The sequence below is a fragment of the Manacus candei genome, unplaced genomic scaffold (genome assembly GCF_025592945.1).
Source record: "Manacus candei isolate 608988 ecotype Guabito, Panama unplaced genomic scaffold, ASM2559294v1 h1tg000014l, whole genome shotgun sequence".
In the NCBI taxonomy this organism is placed as follows: Eukaryota; Metazoa; Chordata; class Aves; order Passeriformes; family Pipridae; genus Manacus; species Manacus candei.
The window spans coordinates 17,898,083-17,918,310 of record NW_026138062.1 but is presented as its reverse complement, the minus strand read 5'-3'; the positions used below and the strand labels follow the sequence as shown (position 1 = coordinate 17,918,310).

The following is a 20,228-nucleotide window of genomic DNA, read 5'->3' as shown; positions in this document are numbered from 1 at the left end:
GAGAGGAAAATTCTGAATTGAGTGTAAGGCCTGTCCAAAACTAAGAGGAGGCAAAAGGAGGGAAAACTGAAGGAGGGGAGAGGAACAAACCTGTGCAGAAAGAGAGGAGAAGGAGAGGGGCAATAATACACCAAAAATGGGCCAGCAATTCTTGCATTTAGAAGTGCTATTAGAATTGAGCTAGCAAAGGTGCAAGAACTCAGGGAGGGTTCGAGGAGAGAGTTCGAGGAGAGAGTTTAATTGGAGCTTTGTTCAAAAGCAGGGCTGTATTTCAGCCAGTAGCCTAAAGTGGCCATATGTATGTGAGGTGGGAGGGTTCCTGCTGCAATCCAGCGATGGCAGAGGTGTGCAGAGGGTGAAGTAGCCCTGGGCTAGGCTTCCAGAGGTACCTGATCTCACTAATTGAAAGTTAGTTTTGGTACTGTTTCAAATACTCCAGTTCTAGCCTGAGTGTTGCCCAAACTGCATGCTGGAGTCTTTTCCCAAGCAAGCCAAGATAACACAGAGGAAGGGTGTCCCTTCCATAGCTTCATTTCCTCCATGTAGTGTGTCGCTCATTAGACTGAGATTAGGATTATTTGAATTTCACCTGCCTGTGGGTGACTCTGAAAGAAGTATTTGTAAAAACCATTTGAAAAATACACAGCTTGGAAAGCTAGAAATGGAAAGGATCCATTAAATCATCCAGCACAATCACGGTTGTGGCCCACAAAGTAGTTTTTCCCCTCATTATTTCAGAGCAGTTTACAGCAATGCCACATAACTTCTGCTATTTTCCTTGAGCAGCTGTGCTAGAGGCCAAGGCATCTATTGCAATTATTTTTTTAAACTGAAACCCCCTTTTTTTTTTCCTTGTGCTACCTCGATTCTTTGTTTTGATTAACTGATTAATTACCAGGAATGATACAGGCTAGGAATGATGTCCCGATGTGATGCTGTGCCTGCTGCCAGTAGCCTGGGACAGTTAAGGAGCAGCTGCTCCAGGAAGCAGGCTGGCTCTGCACTACCCTCTGCTAGCAGCCTGCCCCTCTCTTGAGGCATAAGGTTTGTCTTCCTGTAATTTACAGAGTATGAAGTGAAATTGTGGGTGGTGACGGTATCACTGTCCCTATCTAATCCTTTCTGGAATCTTGTCAAGTTCGTGGGCCAGATGATGATTATTCCTTTCAGATATGTACAGCTATTGTTGTAATGGGCTTTTACTGTTAGTCTTTTCTTAGAAATTATTCTCTCCAGCCACTTGGCACAGAGAGCAGTTCAAAAAGCTTTCAAATAACACATCTGCTGCCTCTTAGTTCAACAAGTCGGGTAATGTAATTGTTGTAATACCTCATTTGTGATTCCTGAAGGTGTACCTGGTCTTTGCTGTACTTGGTTCCTATGTTTTACCTTTATTCTCCGCAGTTTTGCTCATTCCTAACTTCTGCCTGCTCCAGTGCCAGATTTCTCTCATAAAATTAGGTTGTAAACTTAATGGATCAAGACCTTTCTTACATGTTTGTGTGATGGTTAGCACAGTAAGACTGACCTGCAAGTGCTCCTGTGAAACACAGAAGAGCAATTCTTATATTTTGAGAATGGCCTCTGAGTTAGAACTTCTCTTTTTAGATTCCCTCCTACTTATGTTTTTGAAGCAAACTGTTTGGTTTTGCTGCTATCATTGTGCTTCCAACCTATTTTATTTAATTGTTATGAGACTCATAAAGACTAGTTTAAACCACATGGACATAAAACTGGGAAACTTGCCAAAAAGAACTCTATGTTGGCTTAGCCAAGGCTGCAGAGAATGTAAACTTAAAAAATCATGGAGGAAAAAGTGAAAGTTAGCATCTTCTCCATCTGATCAGTCTGAATGACATGAAAGGCAGTTGTAGGTCTTTTATAAATCTAGTAATATCAGTAAATATATTGCCGGACCTGAATTACAGAGGAGTTTGAGGACCAAAAAAGTAGTTTGCTACTGAGCTTCTTTCATGCCTGAAAGCAGTTATGAAACGAAGCCTGAAGTGATATGAATTGTGAAGCAGCAGTAAATCTCCAGTATCGATATGTGCTGAGATCAGAGTTATATTTTGTATAAAATATTCATTATTTTGCTATCGTGAGCCTTGGTCTTAGTATAAGACATGCACAGCAGCAGTTACTTCAGTGCAGTGTTGTGATCTGTCTTTGTTGTTCTGGCTCAGGAGCTGACATTTCAGGAGGAAAAATTTATTGTATAGTGAACTGTAGTTGTGCTTATTCAGATCCACTGATACAGTGTTAGTAATTTTAAGTAGATGTTGATTAATAGGGTTTTTTTCTTTTTATGCTTATTAGCGGGATGTCTGTCTTCTTGTATTTTGTGAAACAAAGTCGAGACAGCTGTAATTTTTTAACTTATAGGTGTTCTTGGAAAACGTGCCGGCACTTTGGAGCTGAAGAAGGACATGAGGAGTAAAAGAACCTGGGATCTCACTGGTCAGAATGAAACAGATGTTGAAAGATTTTTCAAATCTATTGTTAGTAGTGCTCTGTGACTACGGTGAGTATTAGAACTGTCAGGGGAAAACTACACTATGCGCATTCACAAGGTAGTTTTGGATTTATGTTTCCAGGTGATCTGTTGAAATCAGATGCTACAGAAGCTACCACTGATATGCACAGAAGTTAGATCTTATGCAGTATTTAGGTGGAAAATGCAACTTGCATAAACTGTCCCTTTAGATCAGAGTGGCAGGAACCTTTCCTGCTGTAAATTTGCTCAGAGTATTAAAAAAGATAAATGAACAGATTTCCATGGGCATCAAGGGACCGACTGTGATAGAAGCAGCAACTAGAACTCTATTCGCTTGTAAGACTTATTTTTCATAATATTTAATGAACATCATGGAAAATAGACCGGGTTTAGGTATCCATACTAGGATGGGTGGAACTGTGCCACACAATTACCTATTTCTCTCCATTACTAGAAAAGGAACCTACTATGGTTGGCTGAGATGTAAGCATCTACAGTACATTACAGATGTAAGCATCTACATACATCACCTGCTATGGCTGAGTGAGCCCCCACCTGATGGACCTAAGCTGCCACTTAGAGAGCTTTTGAGAACAACAGAAGTGTTCTTTCTTCTGACCATGTAAGAATCGAAAGGGTGATATTCATAATCATTCAGTGTTGGTCACATAAAATTAGACAGGTAGTCAGAGACAATCAGTCTCGTTTGAGTAGTCCATGCACAAATCAGCACATATTGAAAGCATTTACCCATCTGCAATAGAGATGCGTAGAATGAAAGAGCACCTCCTTCTCACGTTCAGCTGCCAAGGAGGGAGGTTAGACATCTTAAGTTCAGTCAGACAACTGCAAGATGTCTACAGGCTGAGGGGCATCATATGCATAGTGTCTTATCCTTTTCTTGAATGTAATAAGTAGGAAGTAGATTTGCAAAGGGAATTAATTCCTTATCGCACAGGGAATTAGAAATGTTGAAAATGGGACTCTTCATTCCTAAACAATACATATGTTTTAGAAATTTGCATTCCTAGTTTAAAAGCAGGCATTGTGACAGCTGTAGCACATTGTCAAACCATGCTAAGGATTAAGCCATGCACTGCTGAAATGTCTACAATATGGAAAAATGGGAAAAGGAGTGGTTAATCCCCACTTATGAAAAGAGCTGTAGCAACAGGTAGTTCATGCACCAAAGAGCTGAAGATACCTTATGAAGGAGAGAAATGGACCAAAAATGTACGCATAATGCTCTTCATATATAAGTGAGAAAAATCTGATTAATGACTGAATGCTAAGTGTGCTATTCATGCCTCTGTGCTTGCTCCATCTCTGCTCTAGAACAAGGGATCACTAGAAGATGTAAAGAACCTGTAGAAGAATTGCCATCTTTTAGATGAATTTAGTTCCAGTAGAAGTGGAGACACTTGTCTATGGCTTTTAGTACCACTTCTTACTTTATTAAGACAAAGTTAACCAGCCCAGTTAGGAATACTGCACTGAGCGGGTAACACAGTGAAGGTAAGTATTAAATTCCCTGAAGTCAAAAAGTGAGATGAATGATTGCAATATGCATTGTTTCTTAGTGAGCCAATCCTGTAGGCATTCACAACTAGTTGACTCAGAGGTAAAAGCTATTATTGCTGAACTGTATAGAGCATAGTGCAGTATGTAATTACAAGATGCAGTTAATGAGCTAAATCTCTGCTGCAAACTTTAGGTGCATCAACCTTTGCCTTATTTCCAGTTAAAGGGCAGTCCATAATTCAGAAAATTACTTCCAAACAGTTCTGCATATACACATCTTTGAGTATCACGTGTACATGGTTTTTAGATAGCTATTTCACTCATATAGTTCTCTGTTTCAGACAAGACTATTTCCAGTATGCTCTGGAAAAATTACTGTAGTGCTAAAAAACCCCTAACATACAACAAAATAGTATTCTCATTTCTTATCAGTTTTACTGATGTTTTTGTTCTTAGCTCTGTGCTACTGGTGGCTGACAAGCCAATAGCACAACCCAAGTTGGCTTAAGCACTCTTAAAAATAAGTAAGTATCCAAATAGCTTCCCCAAGTAATTCTTCTTGCTCTTCAGTCACAACAAGGATTTTTCTTTTGATCTTTCTAAGAGTGATTTCTTACAAAGACTGGTCTGGCAGATTGTTGGCACCACATCCAGGCTTCTTGCAGTGGGAGACCATTGTAATGACAAAGGAAAATATACAAATGCATTTTAAGCTGCCTCTGACTGGCTGTCCAAACAATTGGGACTAAGTTTTGGCACATGACACAGTCATGGGCAAATGGTAGGCTGGAGGTCAACTTAAGGAGCTTGTGGTGGAAGCTGGCTGCTTCTGAGAGGTGCCTTTGGGAGCATCATGAAAAAGTGCTGTGTGGGCTGTCCAAGAGTGCAAAGTTCTTGTGCTGTTTACCAAACATGGGGAAAAGGATGCTGTGAACTGTGGTGCACCAGCCAGAGCTCTCCGGTGCTGAGCTCCAGTAATGCTCACTTTCCTCACTTCCTAAGTGATCTACATTGGGGTTGATGGGATATGGCAGTTCCCTGCCCTTCTCTCCAGTCCTCCCACCTGCATACACTGTGCTGTTACTTCTTGTCTCAGCCATTCCAGATAAAAAAACAGTGCAAGAGAATCAAGACAGTTGTAAAAGAGAGTTAGGATGCTAAAGCAGTAGGTCCAAACATCAGTGATTTTCATTACTTTCACTTGAATGTTTTTTTTATAAGTTTACAGCTTAAAATTGAATTTTTTCATGCTGGGTTTTTGCCATGGTGTGATTTCTTTTTCCTTTATAATGTTTCAGCTAAGTTGAATCTAGCCAATTCCTTTGTAGAGAAATGCATCTCTGTAATTTGTAGAGAAATTGCCCACTCCCAGAGAAATAAAACCCCAGCGACTCACAGCCACTTCACTGGGAAGCTCTAACATAGCTGTGAGAACTTCATCTTTGTTAGTGCTCACAGTGGCCTGGAACATGCTTTCTGCTGTCCTTATTAAGAGTTGCCTAGGTCTGGTACAGATCTAAATCCTTGCAGATGAGTTAGTAATGAGGTTCTCTGAAGGGTCAAGTGTGCCCCAAGCCTGCTGGCTCCTCTTGCCAGCCCCATACAACATGCTTCAGCCCAGGGCAACATAGTTCCCCAATTCGGTTGAACACTAGAGTTGATTGTCCTGTGCTCCCTGATGTCATGCTAGCAGTGAGTGAGGAAGGTGGGAATGTGCTAGAGTTAATAGCAGGCCCAAGGAACAGTAGAAGGTAAAAGCTATATGGTAAAGAGATGAGGGCAGGAGTTTGGAGAACTGTGATAACAGTAATGGAGTTAGGCTGGTACCCAAGAGATATTGACGGTAGATGATGGTAGAAACAGGGCTGTAAAAAATGGGGAGGCACACATGGCAAAACCAGAATGTGGAAGAGTAAGGAGAATGTGTTGCTGGGCAATTCATAGAGACGTTTTTCACTGGCACTTAGGGTCTATTTCTTATTCTCTGAGTGTCCAAGTTGAGATCAGGTTTGCTGGGGTGCCATGTGCTCACCAGAGCTGGAATCAGTGGGATCCTGCTTTGGGTGTCTGAGGGACCATTGTATTTAAAATCAGGTCCTCGCTTTCAGAGAGCATCCACAATTAGTTAATACTTGACAGTTTTCACCTTTGTGCCTGTACCTTGGTTCCTAACACACTAAACAAGAATAGTGACATCCTCTCATCTTGCAGGGATTTTGGAAGAACAAACTCATTAATATTTCTAGTTCACTAATATACTATAAGAGCACAATAGAAGAGTCCATGGGGGAAATGAATAATTCTATGTTATCAGGATGGATTTTGGAGTCAATAATACATAGGACCACCCATGGAAGAATGAATACAAAAGAGCCTTCTGGTAATGAGCACCATCCATCTGCCAAATGAAGCAGCATCTTGTGGAAATGCAAATGAAAGACTGAGTTATTGTACATATATGTAAGAGTATATGCATTATTTATATGTGTGAGACTGTGCATGCCACCTTTATTAGGAGTTTATGTATGTGGTTGGAGCTGGTTATTTTAAGGACATGTTATAGCTGATGGTGAGTAATAGGCTCTTTTTTTTCTACTGCACACTGCACCCCACCCTGATGTAAATGTCTGTAGCCAGTCAGATGAATTTCTTCCTGAACATTTTCCCTGCTGAGAAGAAAGTGAATCCAAGGTGACTAACTTAAATTGAAGCTTAGAGTGGTAGGCGTCTAATATTATGTGAGATGAGTCCTGCTACTCCTGACTGCTGAGTGCTTGCCTTGGCAGTTGCGATGTTTTTCCAGCAAAGCTTTCTTTGAGGTAATCTTAAGACATGTGTAACAGATTTAACAAGTCATAGTATTGTTAGTTGATACTACTTATGAAAGGATTGCTTTAACTGAAATTTTACAGTTCCACAGCACCTTCCATCCAAGACTCAGAAGCTTTTTCCCAGACAATTAAATAAAGATGTCTCACAGGGCATTCTGTATCAGGAATAGATGTATGCAGTTCCCATTTTTCAGATAACCTTTCTGTGTCTGAAATCCTTAGGTTTCAGGCAACACAGAAAAGCTAGCTGAGCTAAGAACGGAAATGGGATCTTCCCAGTTCATTGCTACAGATATCATCACTAGTTACAGCCTGTCTCAGGATAATTTGGCAACTTGCACAAACATGGTCATGCAAGAAGTGAATTTGAAAAGACTGCGCCATTTATAATGAAATGATGTCATTTAGACATGTTGCACCACATTTGAGACAAGAAAAGTGCTGCAGTCACCATCACTGTTATTTTCAGCTTTCACTCAAGTGTCTGCAATGCAAATGAGCAAAATGAAAGATTCATAAGACAGAGAAAGAGAAGAGGCTTCAAAAAGCATCATGCAGTCTTTTATTTTATTTGGGGGACATTTTTCATGTTTCTGTACTAAGAAACCACTGTTCTTTTTTTGCTAAATTATAGCTAAAGTAAATGGAAAAACAGCTGGCCTCTGTGAAGTGGACTTTAAGAATCTGTAAGTGAAAGAAGTTGAGAGGTTTGAGAATCTATCCTGATAAATTAAGTTTTCTGTGAATCTTTTGGGTGGTTTGTGGTTTACTTTAAAATACTCTTTTTTACCTTCCTGAACATGTTACTGCAGTGGACTTTGAGCTGCTCCAAATCACATCCCTGCACAAAGGAGAGGTGTTGAGCTCTAACTGCAGTAGCTAGAACTTTTTTTTTTTTGCTAACTGATTCACTTGGAAAAGATTGAGAACCACTTTTTAATATCGATTTTTAAAATATTTGTTTTCTTCCATAAGGTAGATAAACAACCAGTTGTCTGCTTGGTTCTTAATACTGTTGTGAAACTGTTTTCCTTTCAGTTCTTGGTGAAGTGGAGTATCTCCTGTTGGAGCGCCCAGGTCATGTAGCCTTCAGCAATGACACAGTGCCTGTGGAATATCAGTACTATAATGGTGGCAATGCGACAGCAGAGTATGCATCCATCCTTTTGCTGGATGCCAGCACCAATGAGATAATTGCAAGAAAACAGCTTCCAGCAAATCAGTCCCAGGGGACGGTAGAATTTGAGTGTTTCCATTTCAAGAGTGCTGGTGATTTCTTGTTCAGAATGGTCTCTCCCAGCGATAACAGCAGTGCTGCCCAGTGGAGCAGAAGCAGCGTGTCCACCCTCCATGTGGAATGGCCTGTGTTTCACATTGATTTGAACAGGAGTTCAGAGGTGTTTGGGAGCTCCCTTCAGGTTGGACTTTTTACAAATGAGCAGTTTTGTGCCATGAACGAGACTGTGATTTCACTGGATGTGATATTCACCAGCACCCTTTATGAATTCAGAAGAGTAAGCTCTGATGAGACTCTGGGCATTAGAACTAGCAAAGGAATCCCACTCTCTAGGTCCCAGTGGGTAGAGTTTGACTGCCCACCTGTTGGCCAAGAAATATACCTCACTGTGTTACTCACATCGTTAGAAACACATTCCATCATTGCCTCCATAGGACCTGTAGATCTTCTCCACAAATTTGGATGCAGACTGGTTGTGGCAGCAGAAGCCACATGCAAAACTTTGGTTCAGGTCTTCGTAATCTCTCCACCGTGCGCTTCTATCAGTGGAAAAATTGTCGTCTATAAAGAGGCTCTCAAGCACCCAAGTCAAAGAACAACTTGGCTGTATGAAAACACCCTTCACCCAGGAGACAACAGGACAGAATTTAACTGCACTTTGTTTGATGTGGGGAAGAACAAATACTGCTTTGACCTCTTTAATTTCTCAAACCGAAGCTATTTCCCAACAAGAGTTAAGGAGTGTATAATGATCCAAAGGAATACGGGTTTGTACTGATGTTTTTCCTCTTTTAGCTAAAATCTGCACTCTTCCCAGCCAACATGGGTAATGATAAATAGGTTTGATTGTGGTGTCCCTTACTGAATAGGTACTTTTTGGATCTCCTGCACCAATCAAAATAGTTGTAATGTCATATGCAGGTGGCAACACGATAGACTGTTATGTAGAGGTGTACACGAGGATATCTGGTGATAAGTGCCACTGTGATAGCTTAAAACTGCACTAAGTTAACGCTAAGTACCAACCAAAACCATTTAGGGCATTTTGAATGTTTTATATATCTAGTCTGGCTGAAAATAAAGCTTGTTCCTCTCAGTGACTAAAGAAGCTACTGCTGTAGATCTGGCCTGTTGAAGACTCTAAAGGTAGGATTAGTCTTACCTACATTTAAGTGTATAAAAGCCAAAGGTCCAACACTAGGTAGTTGTCTAGATTTTTAGTCGAGGCATCTCACAAAGGTGATTCATGGGTATAGAAAATACGTGGGCTGAATCCTCACTTGGGTGTCTTTTTCTCTAACCTAGTTGCTGTGAAAGTTTAGAGCCCTACCTGTTAGATGCACAAATTTTGGTGAGATGAATCAGGATTTGGCTACAGGAAAAGACACTGTCATGTCACTTGGACAGCTTGCAAGTTTTTCAAGCAGCCTTTCAAGACATGTCTACTGCTTAGAACAGACCAGGGTGCATTTTCTGACCCATCAGGTCACCTGGTCACATTCATATAGCTAAAATTTTCCTTAGAGGAAAGATTAGAATCATACAAGCTGCCAGCTGGGGATAGTCTGTGGTCCATTTAGTCCCCTGGACCATGGTCAAACATGGTAGAATGCTCGCTGGCAGAAGCCATAACTGTGCCCAAGAGTATGAATGATCATGGTCAGGAGGGATCACAGTTAAGTACACAGGCAGAGCTTGAGCCCATTCCTCAGACCTGTTTAAAACCTTTCTATCCATTCTATTTTTATATCTCATGCAGCTGTAGCATCAGAGGTGGCAGTCCATGGTTTGACAGAGTCTATGAATCACAGTTGCATGGCAGAGGAAGCAGATGAGCTAAATATCCTTCTCATCGCTCATTTGTGAAAGGCAACCAGAGTGAGGGGTGGGCTGTATGTGCACAAGGTAATTGGGATTGGGTTGGGTTAGGTTGTCGTGCCTGCACCATGGAATGTAAAAGTAAATGTTCCCATTTGGAGCAGGCTTGTGTCTATAGGTAACAAATCAGTCTTTCCCATCTGTACACTTCAAAGAGTGGGTTGAAAGGTTTGAGATGTGTGCCATTTTCCTCACCTCCCCGGCCTGGTCTCCCTGAAAAGGAAGTGCAGGAACTCTAGCCAAAAAATGGTCATTGCACTTCATGGGCAGGTATCTGAGAGGCATCATGAGGAGACCTAGAGTGTAGGACATGCTCCAGAGCACACAGTGCAGACACAGCCTACCTTAATTAGGTTCATAGCTTCATGTGGTCTTACTTGGTACTCTTTCACAAATTCTAAAGCTGTTAGCTATTTAATTGGCACTCTGTACTAAAAATGACCTCTATTTTCAACACATGCCAAACTCAGTACCTAGTTCCCTTCATCTTAACTTCCCATCTGCATTCTCTGTTGGCAGTCTCCCTCTTCCTTTGGCACAGAAAAGTCTATCTAAAAATAAAAACATATTATTTTCGTAATGGAGATAATTCTCAAGGAAAAAGGAAGAGACAATTTTAATTTTTCCTCTGTGCTTGGGTGGTATGTTACACTGATATGATCTGCATAATTGCCCTAACAGATAAATACCTAGCATATAATATAGATATATTTCTGTGCCCAGTATTTAATTGTTTTAATTGATGAGATCCGCATTAAGGAATGGCTTCCTGCAATCTGCTCTGTTTCCTTGGGTTCCCCAATAGCATCATCCTTACAGCTACAGTCGAAAGAATCAGGCTATGCCTGTGAAGAGCAGAGTTAAGTCAATAGCTGCCACAATAAGAATATCAACTCTATAAAGCCGATGAAAGCAAAACCACACCATGTAGTCATAAATAAAATGTCAACCTGAAATTAATTAGACTGCAGCACATCTGACTTCTTGTCTGTATCTGTGAGACTTCAAAGCCTGCAGGCGGCATTTGAAAAGAGTGGGGTGTTCTGGGAGGGGCACATCAGCCTGAAGCCACGATAGACAGAGTGAACCTGCGCTGCCTGTGCTGGCTATCTGCCTCCTGGATCCTTTGGAAAGTGCACTCCTGAGCCCTCTCACTCTGCTGCAGGGCACTGTGCAGTGGCCTCCATAGACCCAGACCCCTTAGTAAAACATGAGACTGCTACACAACAGACACCTCGCCTCAAGTATCTTATTCTCTGCTTTGGACTTCTTGAACTCAGTTTAAGGCAAGGAGAAGTGATAAATACCCTAGTCTGGGCTTCTGTGCAGCACAGGCCCTCATTTTTATTCAGTTACCCTGGTGTTGAGTCCCAAGAGTTATCCAGTTTTTTATTGAAGACACCACAAAACAGGTACTTTTATGGTAATTTTTCTCAATCTTGTGCTCTGATTTATTTATTCTTTGAAAAGGGAAACTGTGTTTCATAACTGAAGCTCATCTTGCTTCATCCTCTGGTGACTGGCTTTTACTCTGTTGCTTTCTGATAGCTGTTTCCCATCCACTGTCTTCCCTTCATGAAGACGTTTGCACATCCAGGTCATCTCAGTCCTTCCAGATTATCTCAGTGTACTGAGATAAACTGAAAAGATTGAGTCTTTAATTCGAAGACATTTCTTCAGGATTTGATTAGTTTATTGATTCTCTTTGGCTCCCTTTCTGTTATTTTAAATACTCACTTTTATTTGATGTCCAGGGTACTAGCTTTGGGTGCTGTATTCATCTGTCCCTCCTCACTGATGCTGTTTGAGCAGTAGCACTCCCCCTACCCCTACCTCTGCTTTCATTCCACCAATTGCATTAGGTAAATTTGCCATAACTTTCACCCTCTAAACTCCTCTTGCACTGTTTTTGTGTATGTAGTCCACCATCCTGCAGGTGCAATTTGCATTCCTTCTTCCTACATTTTTCATTCTGCTGATTTATGGTCTATTTTGTTTGAATTATCCTAACTTAGCCAGTACCCTATGGTGCTCCACACAACTGCACTATCTACTTTTGTCATTACAGGAGTGACATATTTTCTCAGTAATGGTTTTATATTTATTTTCATGTCAACTAGGGAAGCATTGGACCTTATACTAATCCCTTTGGAATCTCTCCAAATGGATTCTCACTCGGTGATGGTTTTCTGTTGACAGTTGCATATCCAATCTGTCACTCAGCCAGTTCTTACTTCATTTTAGCGTATGCTCCATTGTTTTGAAGAAGAGATATTGTGTTGTAAAATATCAAAGTTCCTAAATTATTAAAATTATCTTCATCCAAACCACAAAGGATGAGATAAAAGAAGATATTTTGCCACATGTATTTTCCATATATCAGACATCAGTTATATTCCTGATCCTTTGTCAATCCTGCTCTTTACTCCTCATCCCAGCCAGGTTTAGTACAGCCTTTTGGAACAGGAATCTGGCTTGTGCTTGAAGCAGGAAGGAGAAAGCTCCCGGTGGCCCTGACCAGGCCAGGGCAGCAGGTCTCCCAGCCCAGGCCATCAGCCTCAGAACGAGTGTCACAAGAAACCTAGTGCTATCTAAGACTGTGAATATATCTATTAAAGGTGGGGAATACATCCATTAAACATGAGCCAGCACTTGTGCAACTTTCTGTAGACTCTAAATGGAGAACCTGTGAAAAAATTAACAATGAGATGTGAGTCACTTAATTCATCTCAGTGGGCTCTTCACTGTTTGACACAGGTGACTTAGTCATGCAGCTGTTTTTTTCCTAGTGTTTGACCCAATTATTTGGTTGTCTGTTAGACCATCTTACCCAGCAGCAGATGAATTGCAGGCTCATTCTTTTCAATGCTTTATCCTGTGCTTTGCTCATCTGGGTTTTAAGTGTCCCAGCAGTGAGACTTCTGCACTCCTTAGAAGGATGTTCCGTGTCCTAGCCTGTATCCTACTTGAAACATTTGTGATGAGAGGGATAAAATTATTCAGTAACGCTAAAGCATAGAAAAAGGCATATTTCCTTCAAATTTTTGCTGTTAATTAACTTTCTTTTCCAGTTCTTGGTTACACTCCGGAGACCAATTTCAACTTTAGTGTGACTCCCAGTGAAGTCTCTTGCACTTGCCTACAGCAGAGATGAATTTTGTTCATCTGACTTTTGCTAGCTGTCAGAGAAACTATCAGTATGTCAACAGGGCATAAGAAATGCAGCTGTTGCCAGAAAAGGGAAAGAGGAAGTCAGGGGAAGACCTTCTGAAGGGAAAAGTGGTCTGTAAGGGAGGAGAGGAGTAAGTGGGATATCTGGGGGTTAGATAGGGGCATACAACTTCCATCAAATTTTTGTTCCCTGAATAAAACTGTATGAATCAGACCTGCTTGTCTGGGAAGCAATTAGCTCTACAGCCTAAATCTGCACCTGGCTTGCATTTATTTAGAAACAGGCAAATGCAGGGGATCTGGGAATGGGCTGGTTTGTACCCCATCCACTTCTGTGTCAGTTAATGCTTCATCTCTACACATTAGGAATAAATCAGATGTTACAGAGTCACTGAGCTCTTAGCTTCTGGAAAAAATAATTTTTAGGCTGTGCCTCTACAATTCTTAAACATGCCTATTTGTGGGGAAAAGACTGTAGTTTTCCCAGGCGGAGTCTACGTTTTCTTCCTTTAAAGAGATCTTTGTCCTTTCATTGTCCAAATTAGTAACTTGTTGGAACATGCCACCGTTTCAGTCTACCCAGGCTTCATCTCCATGGAAGGCTGAGAGAGGTGTTTTCCAAGATCTTGTCCAAACACCCATATAATGCACGTAAACTGATCTCAGCTTCCAAAAATAGTTTGCAATTCCCCAGGTTAGCGTAGATGTTTACGTGAACTTGTAAATAATCAGTGGTTTTGTCCCGTATCACTGGCCTTGTTGAAGTGCATAGGACTATCACGTGCATCAGGCTGGAGGGATGATGCTGAGTGTCCCTTGCTGACTATGCTGATGGATAGCACTGCATGCACAAAGTCTTATGAGCACAGAAATTTGAGGGGAGATGTTTATGCAGAGCAACAATTAACACAGTTAATTGCATGTATCTTTTATGTTGGCAGACCTGCCAACTGTCAGCTGTTTCAAACTAACTTATCAGTCTTCACCTTGATAATTGATTCCTCAATTGTATGTGAAAAAAGTTCACGCTTATTAGAGCTTGTTTGCAGTGCATACCTTCTGGTTTTCCCCCTGGCACTTTCAATCTGTTTATCTTAAATGGAGGTTAATCATTTGTTTCCTTGGGGGAGAATAAACTATGTTTCATTTTCTTTTACATTCTGGTAATTGCAGGAAGTTGCAGAGCAAGTTGCAGAAGTTTAAATCTCCCATTTTTCATTGCAGCTGGAGCATTTCTTGCTCTCCTATTGCTTAAGGCACATTTCTTAGCCCCAAAATTATGGATGCCAAGTGTTTTTGCTAAGGAACTCTGTGCCTTTAGCCAAAGCCCAAGTCAGTGAAAAGTGCCTGGGAGCAATGGGCACATCTTAGGTTTGACGTCAATGTGAAAAAATTACTCCTGCTAAGTGTTCTTGTATGTTGGAACCCACAGGCATCAATGTGGAGACTGCCGAGCACCCTCCACTATCACCAGGGTTAGCACTGGAGGGAACCAGAATCTTTCTGAGTCCGGCTCTATATCTGACTCTAATTAACAGACGTTTAAGCAAGCAGGGAATGTGGAGAGAGGGAAATGAGTTAGCTCACACACTGGAAATTTTGGCAGGAATTCACCAAGCTGCTCACACAAAGTAGTCTGCAAGGATGTAGGTCCTTCTCCAACTAGCCCCTCTGCCAGTGGTGAGGGACACTGCTGGAGTCCTTCATACTGATATGAAGAAAAGTGTTGTGAGATCCCAAAATAACGTAATACCATGAAGTCCTTTTTTGAGGAGGGATCAATGAGTGCTTGACTGACTACTAATTATCAACATTTTTTTCTTGCTGCCCTCACTAATAGCTTTGCTTGCTAATTGATGTGATTTTGCAAACTGTCCAGAACCTGTACCTTTGTGGGGCTCCTTACCCCAGAAGACTTCCTCTGTTCCCTCCTCCTTGACATCCTCTGATTCCTTTTTCTCATGACATCACCAACCATCTTGCTTCGTTTTGCACTTTACAAGGAACTGGCATGGCTGCAAACTGGAGGAGGAGTGTGAAAGCTCAGCCTGCTTTTGGGCTCCTCTCCCCTGGTGTAGCAGCTCCCCAGTTGAGACAGAAGGGTGAAAGCAGAGAGGTGTGTGAAGACCACAAGTGAAATACAACATGGGATCACAGATATCACAGTAGGGTAGTGGAATCAGTGGCAAACAGCTGGGAAGGTCATTTGGTGTTGTGTGAGCTTAAAACCACAGCACCACCAGGGTGTCTCACCATGCCCATCTCCACTGTGGATTAGGTGAGGCAAATGCACTGGAACGTGCATGGACACAAATGTTCTTGAGTATGTGCCCACACCTGCTTTGCAGCCTTGGCTGACAGCACAAGTGTAAGCTCAACACGTTGGTGCCCCGTCCTGCAGTGCAGGTGAGTACCTGCACACGGGAGAGCAGCCCTGCTGGTGCTGTCGGGCCGCTCGCACTAACATTACTCATACTGGCATGCTCACAAAAATGTGTAGGACAGGGCCCAAAGCAGTTAAAATTTCATGTTTATTGAAACACAGCTGTATTTAGTTTTGTTAGAGATACTTAAAAATAATAACACACTATGAACTGTGCAGCAACCAATATAACATGAAATCATAAAGCCATTTTCAGTCATGCAACACTGTCTAGTCCTGTAGCATCGTAACTTGGTCAAGGGCTTAGGGGCATGTTAGCAGCAGTACTAAAATTAAAAATCATGGCCTGTGTTGGCAGTAGCAGCACCATAAATTATTTAAAAGAGCAAACTTGAACAAACCTGATCTACTTTTAAAAAAAATGTTATTCAGATATTTTTCTACTTAATCTGCGAGCAGTGAAATGGACTAAAGTAGTCTATTTTTTTTTTCCTGCCAGATTTCAAAACTAGACCACCAAGTCAACTGAGCCATAGCAGGGTCCCCTGGGATTTTGTTCTTTAAAATTGTACCTGAACTCGTGCATTAGTTTGGAATTTAAAGTTGTGATGCTGCTTCAGTGTCACAGCTGTCTGAAATGGGTAGGAATGGTCCCTCCTTTCTCTCTCTGGTTTCTTACTGCTATAAAGTTTGAGTGTTGAACATTGGATGAGAATGTAGTCTTAAGAAAAAGAGGGATTTTATTACGCATTAAAAATGATAATGTTCAAGGTAATATTAGAACCTCCACTAGAAATAAGTGCACATGCAAAATTTCATCTTGAGTTAATTGCGTAACCATAAGCAATAAACCAAAGAGACCTGCAAACTGTCAAATAAATGATTCAATAACATGTTCATGTGCTGAGAAGATAATAAAGAGAAAAAGCAACGTTGCCATTTCATTAGGCTTTGTAGGCTTATCCTCCTGTCACAGTCATATAAATCAACAGTAACTATACTTAGGTCAATGAAGTTATCCTGCTGTAAATGCACTGTTTGTCAGGCAGGAATTGGATTAATATATAAATTACCAGCCCACTCCAAAGGTCTGTGGATTCATTTCCTTTTGCTATTGTTCCAGGCAGAACTTGCTTGCCAGTTGACTGACCACTGTGTTGCAGGCTGGGGCTTGGGGTGAAAAAAGGAAAACAACAAGTGGAAGCTTTGGCCCAGACTCTGATGGGAACAGGAGCAGGTTCTGGATGCTGTGTGCTCTTTTGGTCTTGCTGTTTGCATTTTTTAGTTAGTTATTGCTGTTTTTCTTAAAAAAGAAGACAAATGGCTGTGTCTTTAAAGGTAAGGATGCAGACACACTCCTCATTGCTGTGAGCTTTTTTATTTGTAGAAGCATGGAGCCCGTGGCAGCCCTGGAGCCCTTGCAGTGTCACCTGTGGGGATGGCATCCGGGAGCGCTTCCGAGAGTGCCTCACCTCCTCGCCAGCAAACCCAGGCTGCGCTGGATCACCGAGGGAGGCTTCCCTGTGTTCGCTGGAGGAGTGTGCGTGTACGTACCTCTGCTGTCCTCTTCCCCCTGGTCGCATGACTGCCCTGGCAAAAGCAAAGGGCCTGTTGTTAGAAGGGCTGTGTCAAACAGAAACATCTGCTCTCTCCTCCAGTCACGTTGATTCAGGGGGCTGTCACATTCTTGTGCTTGATGGAGTAGAGTGGAAGCCTCCATGCGTTTGTGGGACAGCTGGAGATAATGCTCCAAGGCATAAGATTTCTGAATGCTGTGGGTGCCATGGAAGCAGTTTAAAATCTCCATCATGGCCAGAGGGCGAAGAAGCTCTGAGAGATCTTGGGACTAGCAGAACATGTTCAGTAGTGAAAGCCACTCCAGGCAGTGGGAATCTATTAAAAAGTCTGTTAAAAAGAATACTGGTTCTAGCGGTGACCTGTGGTGTGAGATTCCCATTCTGTGAGTTTTTTGAGGTGGCAGTGCCAGGACTGTCTGTGCACCAGCCTGTCACTGCTGTCGGTCCATGATATTGCAGGCTGGCCGCTGCTGGTGAGTGGCAAGTTGGTGAAGTTACAAGAGATCTGAACCTCCTGTAAGACAAGAGCGGTGTTCCAGCAGCTGCACAGCCTCCAGTGAGGATGGATGAGGCTGTGCCAGCACCATAGTCAGGTGCTTATAGTTACCATGAGGGGTATGAGAAGTGCTCCTTTTAGCAGGGTGCTGGTGCTCAGTTCATGCAGAATTTCTGCTTCTTGAAAACTCCCTGCTGAAAAAGAGTGTGCTGATGCCAAGGGTCCCCAGAGATCCATCTCAGAAAGTTGATCTACAAGCTCCCATGCTTTTGTGTCCCACAGGTGCCAAGGGTGCAGGGATGGGGAAGGAAAGGTGCCCAGGAACTGTGCAGGCTCCTGGGCTCTCAGGCTGTAATTTAAAAGGTATTTTAAGATATTAAATAGTGAGCAATGCCTTACCCTTTGCTTTGGCTGCTTGCATGTACTTCCTTCTGCTTGCACAAGTGCAGTGTGGAGAACTGGAATGGAGCCAGTTAAAAAATAGACAGTTTGGGGATGTGGGGAAATTGTTTAGCATGTGGCCACTGCAATGCTTGTGCCACTGAAAAGGGAAGGACAGCAGGGGGAGAGAATGTGTAGCTGGAGCAAGAAGAGGGCAGGACTACGTTTTTAATGGAGGTGTTGGCTTGAACCAGCCTCAAGGTGTCTGAGGACGAAGGCCTCAGAAGTATACAGGTGGGACTGAAATGTGTTGTGGAGCACTTTTAAGAAATGGGTTGTATTGAACAAAAGTTTGGGTGAAGGGAAAATACTAAAAATTATATTCCATCAAGCCAGGGATTGCGTTTTGTCAGTGTTTGTGCAGCACTTGGAATGTTTTAACAGGCCTGATGTTTTTAGTGACTTGAAAATGCTGGCCATGTGGGTTTGCTTATTTTGTAAAGCTGTAAGTTCAAGCAGAGAGGAACAACTCAGATGTTTTGGGCCCCAGCTTAAAACTAATGTCCTGCTTTAGAACTAGTTTTTTCCCTATGCCAAACTCTATCAGACTGCTGTCGGCAGTAATGTCACCATCAAAATGCAGCGGGTGGTTAGTGTTTTTCTAAAGCTGATGTTGAGCTGTGCTATTCCATGCCTCCTGTAACCTGCTGGAGAGGTATGTCTGTGAGTACATAATTTGGTTTGGCTCCTTGCCAGCCAGTTTCACAGCCCTCCTCTGGAGCTCAGAGAGTAGTCTTGGTGCACAGAGCTCCCCAGAGAGGGGGTCTGTGTGTGCAGAGCATGTGCTGGGCACATGATTTGTGTGTGCACCTTGCTTTACATGCACAGAGGTGACCTGCCTCTCTGGTCCTTCTCAGAGGTGTCGGTCTTCCCATGCAGGTGTGCAACTGTGCAAGGTATGTGATGGTTGCCAGAGAGGTCAACCTCCTGTGCATGCACAGTTCACAGGCCTGTGGCAGTCTGCTTTGAGTTACAGTATGACAGCACTCAGCAGGTCTGGACAATCCTCAAATTCCAGTGAGGTCTCTGGGTTAATAAAGAGGGTTTATATATATATATATAAAATCAAATGCACAGGAGGCCTGCATCTGTACCCTGTGGAATCATCTGGAGGAAAAACTTCGCTTTTCATTTGCACATGGTTTCTAATCCTCCAGCTCCCAGCTTCCTTTACAGAAACACCTATATGATTTCATCCCATTGAATCTTAGGTTGCTTGAGAAGTGACTTGACAATGTGACTTTGCAGTGTTCATCTGCTCCTGATCTCAAGCTGGGAGTTTGACCCTTCCCACCTCTGCTATCTGCAGCTTTACAAAGCAGACAGGCTTTGTTTTCAGCATAACTCTGCAGTCGTTAGTCCAGCAGATGGAGCAAATGGCTGAATGAGTGAGACCAGCAGAGTGTAGGGGCAGGGGAAGATGAGGTGCAGAGAGGCAATCCACAGCGACTAAGTCCTGTTTTGAACCTCGTCGTTTGCTAAGCTATTAGCTGTCTGCTCCAAATGATGCAGCACAGTGTGCATTACAAATGGAGAAGAGAGTATTTGGAAAACAACGGTGAGCAACAGGACTGAGAGAAGGATGAGAAACGAATGAATTGCTCTGCTTGAGTTAACAGACCAAATGCTGGTCCTGCTTTCTTTCCTGAGGTCAGCTTGTTCACTCCGTGATCAAGCCTCCAGAACAGCAGTGCTCTGGGCTCTGGCATGGTAGCATTGGGCTGAATGCAAGTTTTAGAGATCCTCCTAAAAGATTCATCAGTCTTGTTCTTTAAGCTGCTTTCAAGCTCTCAGAGTGACACAAAGATCAAAGTTTATTCATTGGCAGGATTTTTTAAAGGGCTTGGGGATGTCAGGTAGCCCTGAGTCAAAGAAATGGACCTCCTGCCTAACCCAGCACCCTGCATGTCTGTTTTTAGCAGCCTGAGACTTTCTGGCCTGTGTTTATCGGTGCATAGGTCCTGCACACCTAAAAGCTGCACTACCAGCTTGCCGTTGAATATTTTTTTTTCTGAATTATGGGAAGTATGTGGTGTCTACTCCTCATTATTCTGCAATTGCATTTCCTATGCCTGGGCAGTCACTGTGGTGCAGGCAGGAGCACCTGCCAAGTTTTACAACTCACTGTCTATCACTTGGCTTTGGCTTCTGGATAAAGCAAGAGACTAGGGCAGGGTGGTTCAGTGGTTCAGTTTG

General features: G+C 42.4%; 1 protein-coding gene across 3 annotated transcripts in view; it reads left to right on the top strand.

Moving 5' to 3' along the window:
* THSD1 (thrombospondin type 1 domain containing 1) overlaps window positions 1–20,228 on the top strand; it is a 28,920-nt gene that overhangs the window by 3,599 nt on the left and 5,093 nt on the right. The window contains exons 1-4 of one of the 3 annotated variants that reach the window (XM_051780415.1): window positions 2,397–2,524; window positions 7,484–7,535; window positions 7,888–8,853; window positions 16,906–17,064. In XM_051780415.1, coding sequence (XP_051636375.1) covers window positions 7,493–7,535; window positions 7,888–8,853; window positions 16,906–17,064 — 1,168 coding nt within the window. In that variant the 5' untranslated portion in view covers window positions 2,397–2,524; window positions 7,484–7,492. Of the gene's footprint in view, window positions 1–2,385; window positions 2,525–7,483; window positions 7,536–7,887; window positions 8,854–16,905; window positions 17,065–20,228 lie in introns of those variants that run through there. The other 2 variants (XM_051780414.1, XM_051780416.1) reach the window with 2 other exon arrangements.